The sequence below is a fragment of the Photinus pyralis genome, unplaced genomic scaffold (genome assembly GCF_008802855.1).
Source record: "Photinus pyralis isolate 1611_PpyrPB1 unplaced genomic scaffold, Ppyr1.3 Ppyr1.4_LG3b, whole genome shotgun sequence".
Classification (NCBI taxonomy): domain Eukaryota; kingdom Metazoa; phylum Arthropoda; class Insecta; order Coleoptera; family Lampyridae; genus Photinus; species Photinus pyralis.
This window is the reverse complement of record NW_022170510.1, coordinates 10,358,344-10,372,540: the sequence shown is the minus strand read 5'-3', so window position 1 is coordinate 10,372,540 and position 14,197 is coordinate 10,358,344. Positions and strand designations below refer to the sequence as shown.

The 14,197-nt window shown below is 40.8% G+C and overlaps 2 protein-coding genes across 2 annotated transcripts; one reads left to right on the top strand and one right to left on the bottom strand.

Moving 5' to 3' along the window:
• Positions 1-3,865: 3,865 nt before the first annotated feature.
• On the bottom strand, positions 3,866-4,712 carry LOC116167111. The gene is made up of 3 exons (XM_031482351.1): positions 4,233-4,712; positions 4,042-4,175; positions 3,866-3,994 (listed from the first exon to the last, which is right to left on the bottom strand). The coding sequence occupies exons 1-3, from the start codon at positions 4,546-4,548 to the stop codon at positions 3,866-3,868; spliced, it is 579 nt and encodes a 192-aa protein (XP_031338211.1). The 5' UTR covers positions 4,549-4,712.
• An 8,234-nt stretch (positions 4,713-12,946) lies between these two features.
• On the top strand, positions 12,947-14,197 carry LOC116167106. Its single transcript, XM_031482346.1, has one exon. It carries the CDS (start codon positions 12,947-12,949, stop codon positions 14,195-14,197), a length of 1,251 nt encoding a protein of 416 aa, XP_031338206.1.

Sequence of the window (14,197 nt, the reverse complement as noted above, 5' to 3'; positions counted from 1 at the left end):
AATTGCACTCGGGATAGTTTTACCGTTTTTAAAAACATTTTCACTAGAGCATTTTCCATACATTGATCAGTACTTCCCGAAAGGTCATAGCTATGTGCGATATATTTGCCTTTACTAGAAGCATATGTGGTTCAAATTTCAACAAAATCTTGTTAATTTACCCAGTTTAGATTATGGTTGATTTTTGTTTATAGCCGCATTGTAGTTTGTTTATTTTATTTATTTCATTGTAAAAAATTACCTGTTATAAGATAAGGAACATCTCGAATTTATTTGCGCAATATTTGAAAAGTTAATCTCATGTTTTTCTCCGGTCGTGATAAGAGTAGCGCTTATCGCAAAAGTTAATTAATTTTGTAAACAGATGTTGCTGTAAGTGCGCGTTTAGATAAAATAATTTTATTTATTTTAACTAAATAAACAGGAAAAGGCATCGTTTGGCCGTTGGATAGAGTCGGGCCATTTGTTGGAGCCGTGCTCCCAGCTTCTCGGTTTTCGGATGTACCAAAGCCAAGTCAATTTGTGTAATTATAAGTTTATTGAAGACATTTTAGTTGTTAAATTAAGAGATTTTAAGTACGTCGTGATTGAATAGTCGAGTTCGAGTTAAGAAGAAGTTTTGTGTCACATATTCGGAGAAGTGGAGTCTCTGAAGCGAATTCAGTTTAGTGTTTGCGGTTTTTTTTGTACGCGTCTGTTTGGAAATCGCCGTGTGAAACTGGACATTATGACATTACCATGATATAATTGAGACATTTAATCTGTTTCGATCGAGCGGTTGTAGCGTGGTATTTGTCGCTGGCACTGTCATGTTAATTGTTCTTGTGAGAGAGTTTATTTAAATTGAGCTAGCTATTAATAAATAAGAAAGTTGATGCAGGATGCTCGCAAAGTGCGCAGTGTGGAATGCTACCTATATGATTGTGGTACATGGACAACAATGAAAAGAGTATCAAAGTTCCCGTGTGAGATCGAAGGGACTTCAGCCCATTATTGTGTGGCAGATCAGTATTTTATTAGCCACTGCTGACTTTACTATCAATAAGATCTTGTCGACGCCCGGCCGGCGCCCCATTCACCTGCAATTCGCGTTTGCAGTCTTTATTCTACCATCAGTAAATTCTTGTCGAGGGTTCTCACATTCCTTTTGGCAGTACCCACTTCCGACGTCCCGTTCACCCGCTAAAAACCCTCTACAAAATAGTACATTGCTCATATATCGAGCTTCTATTGGCGACACGTGAAAGAGAGACCGCGATTCTAGATCTAAGAAACTTTCGGCCGCCCGAAGTCGACTACCCCTCGAAGACACTCGCCCAAGAAGATCACCACCTTAGTATAACACTCGGGGATGGCGCCCAGATGTCGCCGACCCCACATCATGTACTTCCCCGTCCATAAGATTGTTTATTACACGGCCCTGGTAGATACATGTACACTACTCGTCTTATTACAAGCGTTCTTCTACGGACCCGTATTGGCTACCAGTTGGAGAAAGGAGACCAATCACAGAAACCACAACAAAAGAACGTCAAATGGGTTAGACTCCCGAGTTGACAAAAAAAAAGTTTGTTAAGAGACGTGCTGGAAGAGACTGTGGACGAGAAAGAGAATAGAGGAATGAGAGGGATGAAAAAGATATATGATGTAAAGGAAAAGAGAGAGAGGGGTACGTAGCAATGAAGAGGAAGGTGCCAGATCGAACGGAGTTGAGGAAGAGCACTGGTACCTGTGTAGTTCATAAACTAATGGTGATGAATCACTTGTGTTCGTACGGAAGGTTAGATAACGTGCAAATTGCGACATTTATTTATTATCCCTCTCTTGTTCTGGGCCCTCAACAGGCTTGCGAGTGTGTATACTGGGAGGCGGAACAAATATAAGCTAGCATAACGAGTCAACGATGTAAAAGAATGCCACAGAAATGTATTGTAATGAATCACCCGTTTTCGTACAGGAATTATATTAGAATGAACGAACTCGCCGTCTATTGAGGGAAGTTACCAGCTTTCATGATCACCCGGTATATGAACGGGTATTTGGGCGTTTTGTGGCTAAGAAACCATAGCTTATTTATTTCTTCTAGAACTGAGAAATATATGGCAAAAGGAATTTTCTAATTTGTGCAGCCGTTTAACCGCTGATAAGGAAAACCAGCTGCCGGACGTAATTGGTTTCTAATTGTTCCAGTAGAGAACATAGGGAAGCATCCGTTAATTAATTATTAACAGATTTTAGTTTTTCAATGTTGCAAAAACAAGTAATAAAACTGCAAGACCGTGCAGGAAATTCCATTATCGCATATCTTTTGCGATTGACCCGATATTCCACGGAACAATAGGCATTACTGGGAATTTCTGCCCGGTCATTTGTGTGAGAATAAATACCGCTAGCTAATCAAATGTGTTGCAACAAACTTCGTCTGATTGGACTGTTGTCTAGTCTCAAATGAAGCGCGTTTAATTAATTTGAATTTCAACATTAGTCCTAAATGTGTAGGACGCCAGGGAGCCTGGTAATAAAGAAGTTTTAATTTTTGAAAGTCAAAACTGGAAGATTGAACCTTGAGTTTTAAAGTGTGAAGAATCTATAGCATAAGCTTCAATTTTGATGTTTCAAGCTTAGACGTTGGATCTGAAGCACGGATGTGAAGCTAAACATTTGAATGTAAGGATTAAAGCTGGGCAGAGATTATCTGGAGACAAACAAACGCCCGAAAAAATGAGAACTGCACTTATCTTCTTGTAACGGGTTATGCATGGGTTCCCTATTTATATGCGTGGAGTGGTGTAATCTTAATACAACAGAAGCTATATAAGAACATTCGTCGTAAGGAGAGCCAGCAGTTCTCGTTAAAGACCTGATGCCTTCTAACCTACGCTCCGTCGGGTTGCATAAGAGACAATTTTCACCAAAAAGGGGTTAATAGCTCTCCGATCGCTTTATTAAGGGAAGATTTAACATCAGCAAACAAGCAAATTCCATCAATAAATCAGGGGCATCCTCCGTGGAACCATGTTAACAAGACGAAGTACTTCCGGGGGTAGACAAATTTAAAACACGGAAGATCCTTGACCAATCACAAAGCAACGTCTACATCGATCGAGAGATTTACCGGATCGGGAATCGGTTGATAATTATTGTAGTACTTTCTCTACATCTGTATCGAGAGAATTTAATTGAAGTTTTGATTTATCACACTGTAATCTATTCCACAAAGGTTATTTGTAGAACTTTGGCTCTGATTCTGTAAGTAGATGCTCTTATCTACCTTGGTGAAACATACAATTTGATTCTTCGACGTTATCTGCGCGTGTGGCATGTAAAACGCCCATAAACGTGTTGTGTATCTACAAATGTACAAAGCATACGTGTTAGCTAGACGTTTGAAAAACATGTTCAGTCTGAACAGACGCTCATTTCTCACTGTTAACTGTATTTTAACAAGTTTCCATAACGAACATTGATGCGTAGGCTGCGTTGGGGAGTAAAAGCTCGCGATCGTCTCAAGAAGCAAATTTATTTCGCACAATCTACTTCAAAATCATCGCCAACCCGTACGAGTTTATACAGTCGACCTTGCGGCGTTAGATTGCCGCGTAGTACAGAGTTAATTAATAATTTCTAATAACACACACAGGTTTGAGAGAAACTAGTTGCGTAATTAATGTACGTAAGTACCACTTCGAAACTGATGCGGTAGACATTAAGCGCTTAATTTTGGTAAAGGGAGTAGCGAATGATGAACAACGAGGCGCAATAACCCGAGACAAAATGTGAGCATACTTCTGTCGCCGAACTTTGGCCGTGTCTGATAGATATAAATAGGGGGGACCGCTCTGTAAACTTCTCCAACTGTTACAAATCACGCAATAATAAAGTTCATAACCTTCCATCCCGAATTGGGAGAAATATGAAAAGTTAGGTCGAGGCAATATGTTGTAGTGGAGTTACTTACAGTAGGCCAATAAAACTTTGAGCACTGTGTAAATCGCTAGAAGTTTTGATTGATGAACTCATGCATTACAAAAAACTACAAACCTTACGCAGATCGTTACATTTTTCAATGGAGGTGTTTCGTGTTTCACAGCCAATCGTTTCTTGTTTCGTTTCAGATTTATTTCGTGTAGAAAGACAATTAATATTTGCTAAGGGAAACTCCTTCGGTTTCGCAACTAAAATTGTAACACATAAAGTATTAGCGTCGAGAACTTCTGCATGCGAAAGCTTGCCTTCTAAAGCTTTGTCATTCGATTCATTATTAACACTCAATGAAAGGCTTTCGCCGCTAACAGACGCCGTGTCAAAAGCATCACTCCTCCCAGTCCTCTTCGTTATTCTATTCGCGACGTGCTTGGTTTTTTTGTAGGTTTCCTGATGTTTATGAATCGTTTTCGGGTTAGGTTCGGTGGTGATTACCGAATGCTTTTCTAACGCGCGGCTCCTTTTAGGAACCGCACCGTTCGATTGCAACGGCGGAGCGCCAAGTGGCACGGGCGATCGGCTGAAGATGCCGCCGTCGGTAGGTTGACAGACGCAGGCTAGCATTATTGTGATATATTCCCGACTATAAATTCCTCACTTTCTTTCTTATCGTCTTGTACATGTCGAATACTTGTTGCCGATTTATGCCGAAGTGACGAAATAAATGTAACATTAGTATCCTAGGCGTGTACGGAGGTCGACGGTGAAGCGCCACCTGTTGGTTCGGCTCTCCCTGTTTTAACAAAAATTTGGATTAACGCAATATCGGAATTGTCATGTTCATAAATGGAGAGCAACGCCCTTCCTGTATAGCAAAAAAATAATGGATGCGATACATTTTTTCTAATGCAAAGAGATTAATGGATCACAGTCGAGGCGCCATACTGCGATCGTCACAATGCGGAAAGAGGATTTTCCACGCTTGTTCATTACATAACGAATGATCTCGTTGTTAATGGTTTCTTGTAACATAAAAGCAGTAGCTAGCTGATATTTTTCGGCGCGTTGGAGTATCGCAAATCTACACGTATAAATTACACTAATAGGTAAACGTAACAACAGAATGACCAAAGTAAGGTCGTTTCTTTTTATGAACACTTCAAATTGATAAGATGTGCCAAATAAACGTTGGAGTGACTGGAAAACATCAACAATTAATGCAAAATAAAGAAGTTTTCATTGGAATTCAATTCCTGTAAATATTTAACACGTACTTTTAAATTTGTTTGATAAAATGTCAGTCAAAGTTGTGCGTTGTAACATTTTATTTTAAAGATAACGCGTTTTATTTGCTTCAGTATAAAATGTAATGAGCAAAACAGCTCGCATCACATTCTTGTATATAAAAAAAGCACATCAATTCATGGAAAATTGTGTAACTGAATAATTACCGTCTTCGAAAAGGTTTTGATTTTTCAAAATTTGAATTTCAAAATACAAGGTACGAGAACAAGCTTCAAAATTAGCGAAACACGCTTGTATAAAAGCAAACCATGTTTAGAGTCGAATTGAGCTCGAGCAGAAATTTTCCGTGACCTCCGTATATTTGCTCCAATTGATGCTGCTATGGGCAGGAGTAACTATGACTCTCTTCAGAGTTACGAACGTGAGCCGATTGAACCAGAAAACTTACTAAGTCCTCTTATCGTAGTGGTGCATACGATAAGGTTTGCACAAGTCATAGTTTCGAGCAGCTACCTCCTCGTAGTTCCCACCGGTAACCTTCCTCGAGTGGAAGGGCTAAGTGCTGCGAAGGACTTACGTCCTAGGTAAAAGGAGCTAAAGAAAGAGACGCGCAACCCTATCAATAACACCCAGTTTGTCCCGTCACGTACTTGCTGTTACTTCTCGATCGGTGTTATGTGTTGAAGTGCGGGAAGACGTTTGAGACCCGAAGCAGAGATGCACATGCTCGACTGCAGAGCCCGATCGGTCTTGTCCCCAATGTCGGACAGAGTTCGGTACGTGCGCAGTAATGCCCCAAATAAATTGCTAAAAAAATTCCTGTGGCAATGCTCGGTAATACTGGTATCATCCCCTCACAAAAGCTCACTCTTCGCATACTCCCCTGCAAGGAGTATGCACCACGTTTCCCTTGGAAAGTTCGCAAAATATCGCGTTTAGAGCACTCCCAGGTAAAATTGCCATAAAAATATTGACTTTGTAAAATTCGCCCCGGAAAATTGGCCTTGTGAAGTCGTCCTTTGGCAATTCTCACAAGAAAAACTGTTTCCATAATATTGAGTATAGACAAACCGACCCTGCCGTTTTGTCGCCCCAAATTTACCCGGCTGCTAAGAAGCTTGCTCCGAAAAAGAAATTCTTGTAGCAAACCTTGATAATAACGACACCCAGAAAATTCACTTACGAAAGCTAGCTCTTGGAAAATTCCCCCTGAAGAAACATTCGCAACAAATTCGCTATCCTAAAATTATTCGCCAATATTCACCTTCGGAGAGTTCCTTTTGTGGTCAAATTGCGCTGAAACAGGAATTTTTCGTCGTCGCCGTATATTCTCTTCCGGACAGAGGGGAGTGTTTTCTCCACTCCGCTGGAGCGCCTGGTGCTAAAACGGCCTCCTCGACCCTCTGAACAAGGATGGAGCGTATACACAGGGATACGAGGACGCCATAACTGGGAAGTTCCCGAGCACCATGAAAGAGCCACTGGCCTCTCCTAGCGGGCTCTGAACCTACTTGGGAAATAAATTGAGTAGGCGCAATTGGCCTTTGGTGTGCCTAAGTGCCCCTTATGAAAAGAATAGGATTCTTCAATATTCATTATTCAATCCAAAATATATATTTCCAGAATCCGGAATCTTCGGGAGAAAATCTATCGACCTATTGTCTTCAAAAAAAATTCTCACCCCTTCCCCACCCCAATGGAATTGAGTTTATGAGAGCACTAAAAAGCTTTTAAAGGCCTTTAGATTATAACAGTCTTCAAGAGCTTTTAAGAGATGTAATAGTGTTTAACCATTCATGAGTTTCCAAATGTTTTCCCCCAAGAGTTTTTGTCCATGGGTTTTCAAAGGTTTTCTAGAATCTCTAAGGTTCTCCAAGGATCTTATAAAGGCCTTTCATTGGTTGTAGAGTCTGTGAAAGACCCTAAAATCGTTTACTGAGCTTTAAGAGTTTTCAGAACGCATTTTCCAAAAGTGCACCAAAGAGCCTTTCAGAATTTTTTCGTAAGCTTTTGAATTTCTCCGAGCCTTTAAGAGCGTTTATGAATTTGTGAGATCTTCTAAAAGTCTTAAAGTAAAGATATTTAGAGCCTCCAAAAATATTTAAGAATTTAACCGAGCCGTTTTTAAGTATTTCTTAATATTTATTTAACAGTTTTTAAGATCTTCCAAAGCCTTCGAAGTGCTGTGGCGAATCGGAAGATAAACACACTTAGTTTCTTTCAGGCTTAGACTTCCTAGATGATAGCGTTAGGACCCTATATCTTACGTTGTGCCCTGTAGGATTTTAATTTAAAGCACAGAGACAAGATAAATTAAATACATGATAGGAAATAATTATGTGTATTCCTTAATTAACATTTAGGAAATGAGCTGAAACCTGAAGGAACAAAAAACCTAGACCTACCAAGCAGGTTCTACCTAAATCACAGTTGGGGTCGAGGTTAGGGTACTTCTCTTCCTTTTCTTTACTGTAGATGGGGCTTCGACGGGCCTAACCGCCACCGACTTCTATTGACTTTGTATACCATTTTATGTTTCTCGGTAAGTGTGAAGTTGAATTCCCACCTCTTTTTCGTCGACTGACCCGTAACTTGGGGTCTACTACGAGCGCACGGACGAGTGACAGTACTCAGGAACGATTCGCCACTGAAAAGCGAACCGGTATAAAGGGCTGAAGTGGCCAGAAGTTTACAGAACCAAAGTTTAGGGCTCAATTCTGGCCTCACTGACGACTGCAGTAAACTTTTTGAAACTGCCTTAATCCAGTAAAAAGTACTTTTGGAAATTAAGACCTACATTCTCCACATAGGTGCATTCGTTTCCGAAATATTCGTCCCCAAAATTGCCATTCTCAAGCAAAAAAAGCAGTAAGTAGTAGAAAGCTCGCCCCGGGATATTCGTTCCCTCAAAAAATCGCAGGAAACTTTCGGATCGTGCGGGTTTACCTTGGGAGTCAGTTTTGGGACCTTGACGCCTTCGCCAGCGAATTTAATGGAACCAATTGCGGGTTGAACCAACTTCAACCCGATAAAAATATACGCCGGCGATACAGTTCGATGTTCATAGCAAATTTTCCGGGATAGAGCTTATTCCTTTTATTTGCAATTCATAAAATATTTTCTGTTAAAGACGCGCGTAGTAGAGCAACACCGATCCTGGACCACTTTGACCTTGAGTTCTGCGCATGCGCCAACTCCAAATTTGATACTACTGCGCATGCACCAATTCCAAGGTCATTTGAACTACTGCGCGTGTGCTAAGCCATTGGGTTAGTCACCCCATGGGTTATTGCGCTCGGTGTTGGGGCCAGGTCCTGCATTGAAATTCCCATACGCGTGTTCAAGGTCATTTGGGGTCTCAAAAGTGAAGGCCATGTGTAGGCTTGAAACTCTGCTCAAAGTCACTAGAAGGTCACGAGAGGTTTGAAACTCTGCTAACAGTCACTAGAAAAGTAACTAGGTTTGAAACTCTGCGTCACTCGAGAGGGTTGAAACTCTGCTAGTGATATAGGGGTCGATTCTAAATCAAAAAGTCACTAGAAAAGTAACTAGGTTTGTAACTCTGCTGGCGAGGTTTGCGCCTGTGCTAACGTCAAAGTCAAGGGGGTCGAGGTTTGCGCTCGAGATAAAGTATCGGAGGTGGCCGATTCTAAATTACACTATATTCTAAATATGACTTTGAAGATGTGGTGGGGATTGACGCTTATATAAGCCTCTATATGTTCGTTACAAGGTGTACATGTATTAAAGATGTCGTGGATGGCATATGCTGAGGAATCATTGGCCAAAGCTGTCGATTTCGTAACGGCCGTGAGACGCCTTAAGCAGCATTTTTCTGCATTAGCATTTGATGCAGAGCACGAGGCGATATATGGACGCGGTGAATATAGCCCAGAGGAGTGCCAAGCTATTGCCGCAAAGTATGAGTTAGGAGAGGCAATATGTGACAGTTACTTAAGCTATAAAATATGTGACGAGTGTATTATCCGGAAACTAAGGGATGCAAAGTTGGAGCAGTTTAGTGAACAGTTGCAAGCGTGGAAGGATGAGTCTTCAGAATCCGGTGAAGAGTGTTAAATTCGATGAATCCAATAATAGAACATATGTAATGGTGACGTGGCATTTTGCTTACTGGGCAGCAAGGAAAGGCCCATGGGAAACTGTAGCAGTCGATAGAGTTCGATTCCGACGTAGAATCGAGCAATATCATGCAATAATTTCTCCAGTATTAGAAGCCGATCATCGTTCGGCAATGTATCGCTGTAGATTTCAAGGTCACGAGTTGGAAATATAAGGGTGAGCGGCAGCGATGGTTTCAATCAGTCCAATAGTGTTCTTGAAACAGTTAAAATGGATCTTAACGCACTCAACACCAGTACATTCTGTAAAGTATTCAAAAATGTCAAGGACTTGGAAGTGGGGGAGAAGTTTAGAATTGTGAATGCCGACACCATAAATACAAAATATGGTGATCGAATAGTATTGGAAACTGAAAATTTTAAATGTGTGCTGCCATTACGATTCTATGAATATTTCAAGGAAGGCGATCGCCTGAACGTCCTCAAAGAGTCCTTGAAGACTAGCGATGTATTCATCGAAAGCGCCGGAACAGCGGGAAAAACTACCAATTTAAAATTTATGTAAACAATAGATTAGTGTTGTTGTTGTTGTTGTGGTAAAATAAAACATAATATTATAGATAATTGTCTTTTCATTTCGAAATAAAATGAATGCCCCACGAAAAATATACTTCAGTTGTGGGGTGATCGTCGTTGTGTACTTCGCTCTCTCATGAATACACTAAAGAAACTATCATCCATGGCGACGAAAAATAGCTGTAATAGTAACTATTTCACGTGCTCGTGTTGGTGTTGTAATGATAATGGATATGGATCAACGCCACCATCATCTCCTCAAGTTGAAAATATGCATAGCAAAGCGATTGAGGAACGTTTAATAGATTGTACCTCTTACGCCCTCTTCGACAGCTTAGATAATTCCAAATACATCGAAATCGGTTACAGTACACACCTTAACCTTGAACCAATCCTTCGCATCGCATGCGGCAGTGTTATGCTCATGAAAAGAGAAGATTGGGTGACACTTTTAAAATGGCAAACATATCTCGAAATGAAGTTTTTCCGATCACAAGAGATCGAAAGATGGATAGATTGGTCGAATGTGAACGAAGAGAAAGATGTCGAACGAGATCAAAGTTCGGATACACTTAATAGTAATATCACCATCTACTATACGTGGGAGTCAGTGAAGGGGGCTACTGAAAAAATGTTGAAGAGTGTAAGAATACAATGTGGCAACAGCAGCTCTCAATATTGCACGATGGAAAAGAACGATATTGAAGAACTGTTTAATTTGAAAGATATAATCAACTATCGATTTGATTTACTGGAATCATACGCTCTGTCCTGTTTCTATCAAGATTTTATCGAACAGGTGATTAACTACCGTCACTTTCGTAAAATGGAGTTTGGTGACGAGGAGGAAGAGGACGATGACGACGCTAACATCTATCGGGATATTGAAGATGTGCTAAACTATAAGAATAATGTAAATTCTCACAATACAGAGTGTGCATGATGGAAATATTACACTATAGACCTACTTATTTAATGTACCACATATATCGACGTCCTCAATAAACGATTACTGCCTTTTAGCATTTTTTCATTTGCCCCCAGATTTCCTATAAATATGCAACCACACTGTAGCATGTCAACAATGTTGAATCGGAAGCGGAAGTGTACGGATGGAAGTGGCTTGGTTAATACTCTCATAAACAAACTTCCAATTGAGCTACATATTCCCGGCTATCAATATTGCGGACCTGGTACTAAATTAGACAAAAGGTTAAGGCGCGGAGATCCCGGCATTAATCCACTAGACGCTCAGTGTAAAGAGCACGACATTAGCTATAGGGATAACCAAGACTTGGAAAGTCGACATCAAGCAGATCGAGTTTTAGAGCGCAAAGCTTGGGAACGGTTGAAAGCTTCTAACGCAAAATTAGGGGAACGAGCAGCGGCTCTCACAGTGGGCACCATCATGAAGGTAAAACGAAAGTTGGGGATGGGAGTGAAAACGAAGAAGAAGAAGAGCAGTTTATTGAACTTGCGCAGGACAATTGCTAAGAAAATGAGGAAAAGCGGCAATACCGCGGATGTTATAAAGTCAGCTGTTACTGCAGCAAATATGGCCATAAAAAGTTTAGGTGGTAGGAAAAATGTAAGCGTACCTAGAGTTATTCCCATACCAAAACAGGGTGGGGTTTTACCATTTTTGATACCCCTATTCGCCGGTTTATCGGCAGTGGGAGCTTTAGCCGGTGGCGCGGCAGGCATTGCTAAAGCAGTTAATGCATCTCGTGACGCACGTAAAATGCAAGATGAAACTTCACGCCATAATCGCACGATGGAATCGATCGCTATAGGAAATAAAAGTGGCGGTGCGCTGTATTTGAAACCTTACAAATCGGGAGGCAGTTTGGCGTTGCATTTAAAAAAAAAAAAAACTTCAAAAAATTGCCAAAGCGGCCGTTAACAGATGTAGATCTACGTAAGCACGCAAAAGGGTGTGTACCATACTTTAGGGACGTGTTTATGCGAGATAATATGCCTATATCGCCATGGAAAAATGAATCCGGGGTTATTAATTTAGATAGTCAAAGGGGGCGTGACACTCATTGGGTCTCGTACAAAAAACGTAGTAGACGAGTTTGGTACTATGATAGTTTCGGTAATATTCCACCACCACGAGAAGTGATCGAGTATTTCCGCGACTGTAAAATCTATTATAATTACGGACAAGAGCAACAATTTGGTACAACGAATTGCGGCCATCTGTGCTTAAAATTTCTGTATAAATAACACGAGCACTGACTAAACGAGCAGTAGCTGTAATCATGTCGACGACGTTCAGCATAGAGGGCGTTGGAAATACGGCGAGTCATGATTTCTATCCCCCCATTGAACTTCCTTCGGGGAAAATGTACGTTATCGGGATGGTGGGGTTTTATGGCTGTAACAGCATAAGAAACATTCACGCGGGAAACGATAAGTTTTACTATAAAACTGAGTCAAATAGCGTATACTCCAAGGTGATAACAATTCCGCACGGTGCGTACGAGTTGGAAGAGATAGGTAAGCGAGTATATAAAAGCTCACATTCCTACAAGCCGCTTTAGTCTACGTGCAAATAACAATACGCTCAAGTGTGAACTTAGCTGCGAATTTGATATAGATTTCACCCCAAGAGATTGCATAGGACGCATGCTCGGTTTCGAATCGAAGATATTGGATGCGAATGTTCTACATACATCTGCTTTAGATATTCAAATCATTAAGCATACCAACATTCACATAGAGTGTAATCTCATTACGGGATCCTATCGAAACGGAAATCGCGCTAAGGTCCTTTACGAAATAGACGTTTCCGTTCCACCAGGTTATCGCTTAGATAAAATTCCCAGTAATACTCAATATTTGGAAGTAAATACCAGTAGAATTAGCAATATAACTATAAAGTTGACGAATCAAAAGGGCGAACCGATCGATTTCGGGGAAAGTGAACCGTTTACAGTACGATTGGAGTTAAAAGAATATGGGGTTACGTATTAATCAAGGTCCATTGCCAACCTTCCTCAACACTATAAATAAACAAGATAACCGGAAATCGAGTTATTCTCAATCGAGACAGGGACCGGGCACATTAATGCCAGTAGAAAAATTTTTCTTGGAATCCATTGGCCTGAAAGTGCAAAATGGCGGCGGCAGCAGACTCGTTAAACGTCTTTCAAAGCGTACACTTTGACGAAACGATTGTTAAATCCGATATTCATACCCATCTTCCATACGGAGGATCTTCAGATTACGGACTTTCCAGTGAAATACGAATATTAATTCAAAATCAAGAGCTGATAAGCGCCACCTACGACAGTTTTTTGTACTTGGAAGGAAAAATTGAATGGAGTCAGCCGGAAGGAGAGGGTGCCATCGCAAAAACATGCAACCTAACAAACAATTTCGCACCATTCCTTTTCGAAGAAATTCGCTATGAGTTGGGAGGTCAGAAAGTGGATGTATGCAGGAATCCTGGTATTACATCCTCACTGAAGGGATACGTATCGTATACGTCTACTGAAAGCAAAGGTCTCAAACATTTGGGGTGGTCACCGACCGATGAATCCCTTCAAGTAGATTTCAATAAGAGCAACAAGGAGAAGCATTTCGCTGTTTGCATTCCGCTAAAACACATATTCGGATGCATGGAGGACTATCGACAGGTTATCGTAAACATGCGACAAGAATTGGTATTAATTCGTGCTAGAAGCGATGCCAATTGCTACATCGGTACCGCCGACGATGCAACAATAACATTAACAAAAATTCAATGGAAAGTTCCTCACGTGACCGTTAGCGATAGCGCCAAAATTAGCCTATACGAACGCATCAATAAAGATGCTATAATCACAATGCCATTTCGTCAATGGGAACTGTACGAATTGCCCGCTTTAAAACAGGCACAGTCGGATATATGGCCAATCAAAACTTCAACTCAACTAGAGAAACCACGATGGATAATTGTGGCATTTCAACGAAGCGGTAAAAAGTTTTCACACGAAGCAAGAGCGGCCAATTTCGATAACATCAATATTCGAAATTTAAAACTGCATCTCAACTCGGAAAGTTATCCGTACGAAGCGATGCATTTAGATTTTAATGCCAACAAGTACATCATTGCATATCAAAACTATTTAAACTTTCGGCGCGATTATTACTCGAAAGATGAGCATCAAGACGCCCTCTTTGACTATTTGTATTTTAAAAGTTGCCCCATCTTCGTGCTGGACTGTTCAAAGCAAAACGAATCTCTGAAGCATTCGACGGTAGATGTTAAGTTGGAAATGGAGTCGATGGAGGCCTTCGAGGCGGGAACGGTTGCCTATTGTCTGATCCTGCACGACGCACTAATTCAATACAATCCTCTGACCGGGGAAGTGAAGAAACTATGA

What these genes read in the sequence shown, in the direction of transcription:
- LOC116167111 (XM_031482351.1), bottom strand. Translation starts at nt 4,548, where the DNA reads ATGCTAGCCTGCGTCTGTCAACCTACCGACGGCGGCATCTTCAGCCGA. An exon ending in GAATGACAAAGCTTTAGAAG is followed by an intron (nt 4,176 to 4,232) that starts GCAAGCTTTCGC and finishes TTACAATTTTAG; the next exon opens with TTGCGAAACCGAAGGAGTTT. An exon ending in AATGTAACGATCTGCGTAAG is followed by an intron (nt 3,995 to 4,041) that starts GTTTGTAGTTTT and finishes CAAAACTTCTAG; the next exon opens with CGATTTACACAGTGCTCAAA.
- LOC116167106 (XM_031482346.1), top strand. Translation starts at nt 12,947, where the DNA reads ATGGCGGCGGCAGCAGACTCGTTAAACGTCTTTCAAAGCGTACACTTT.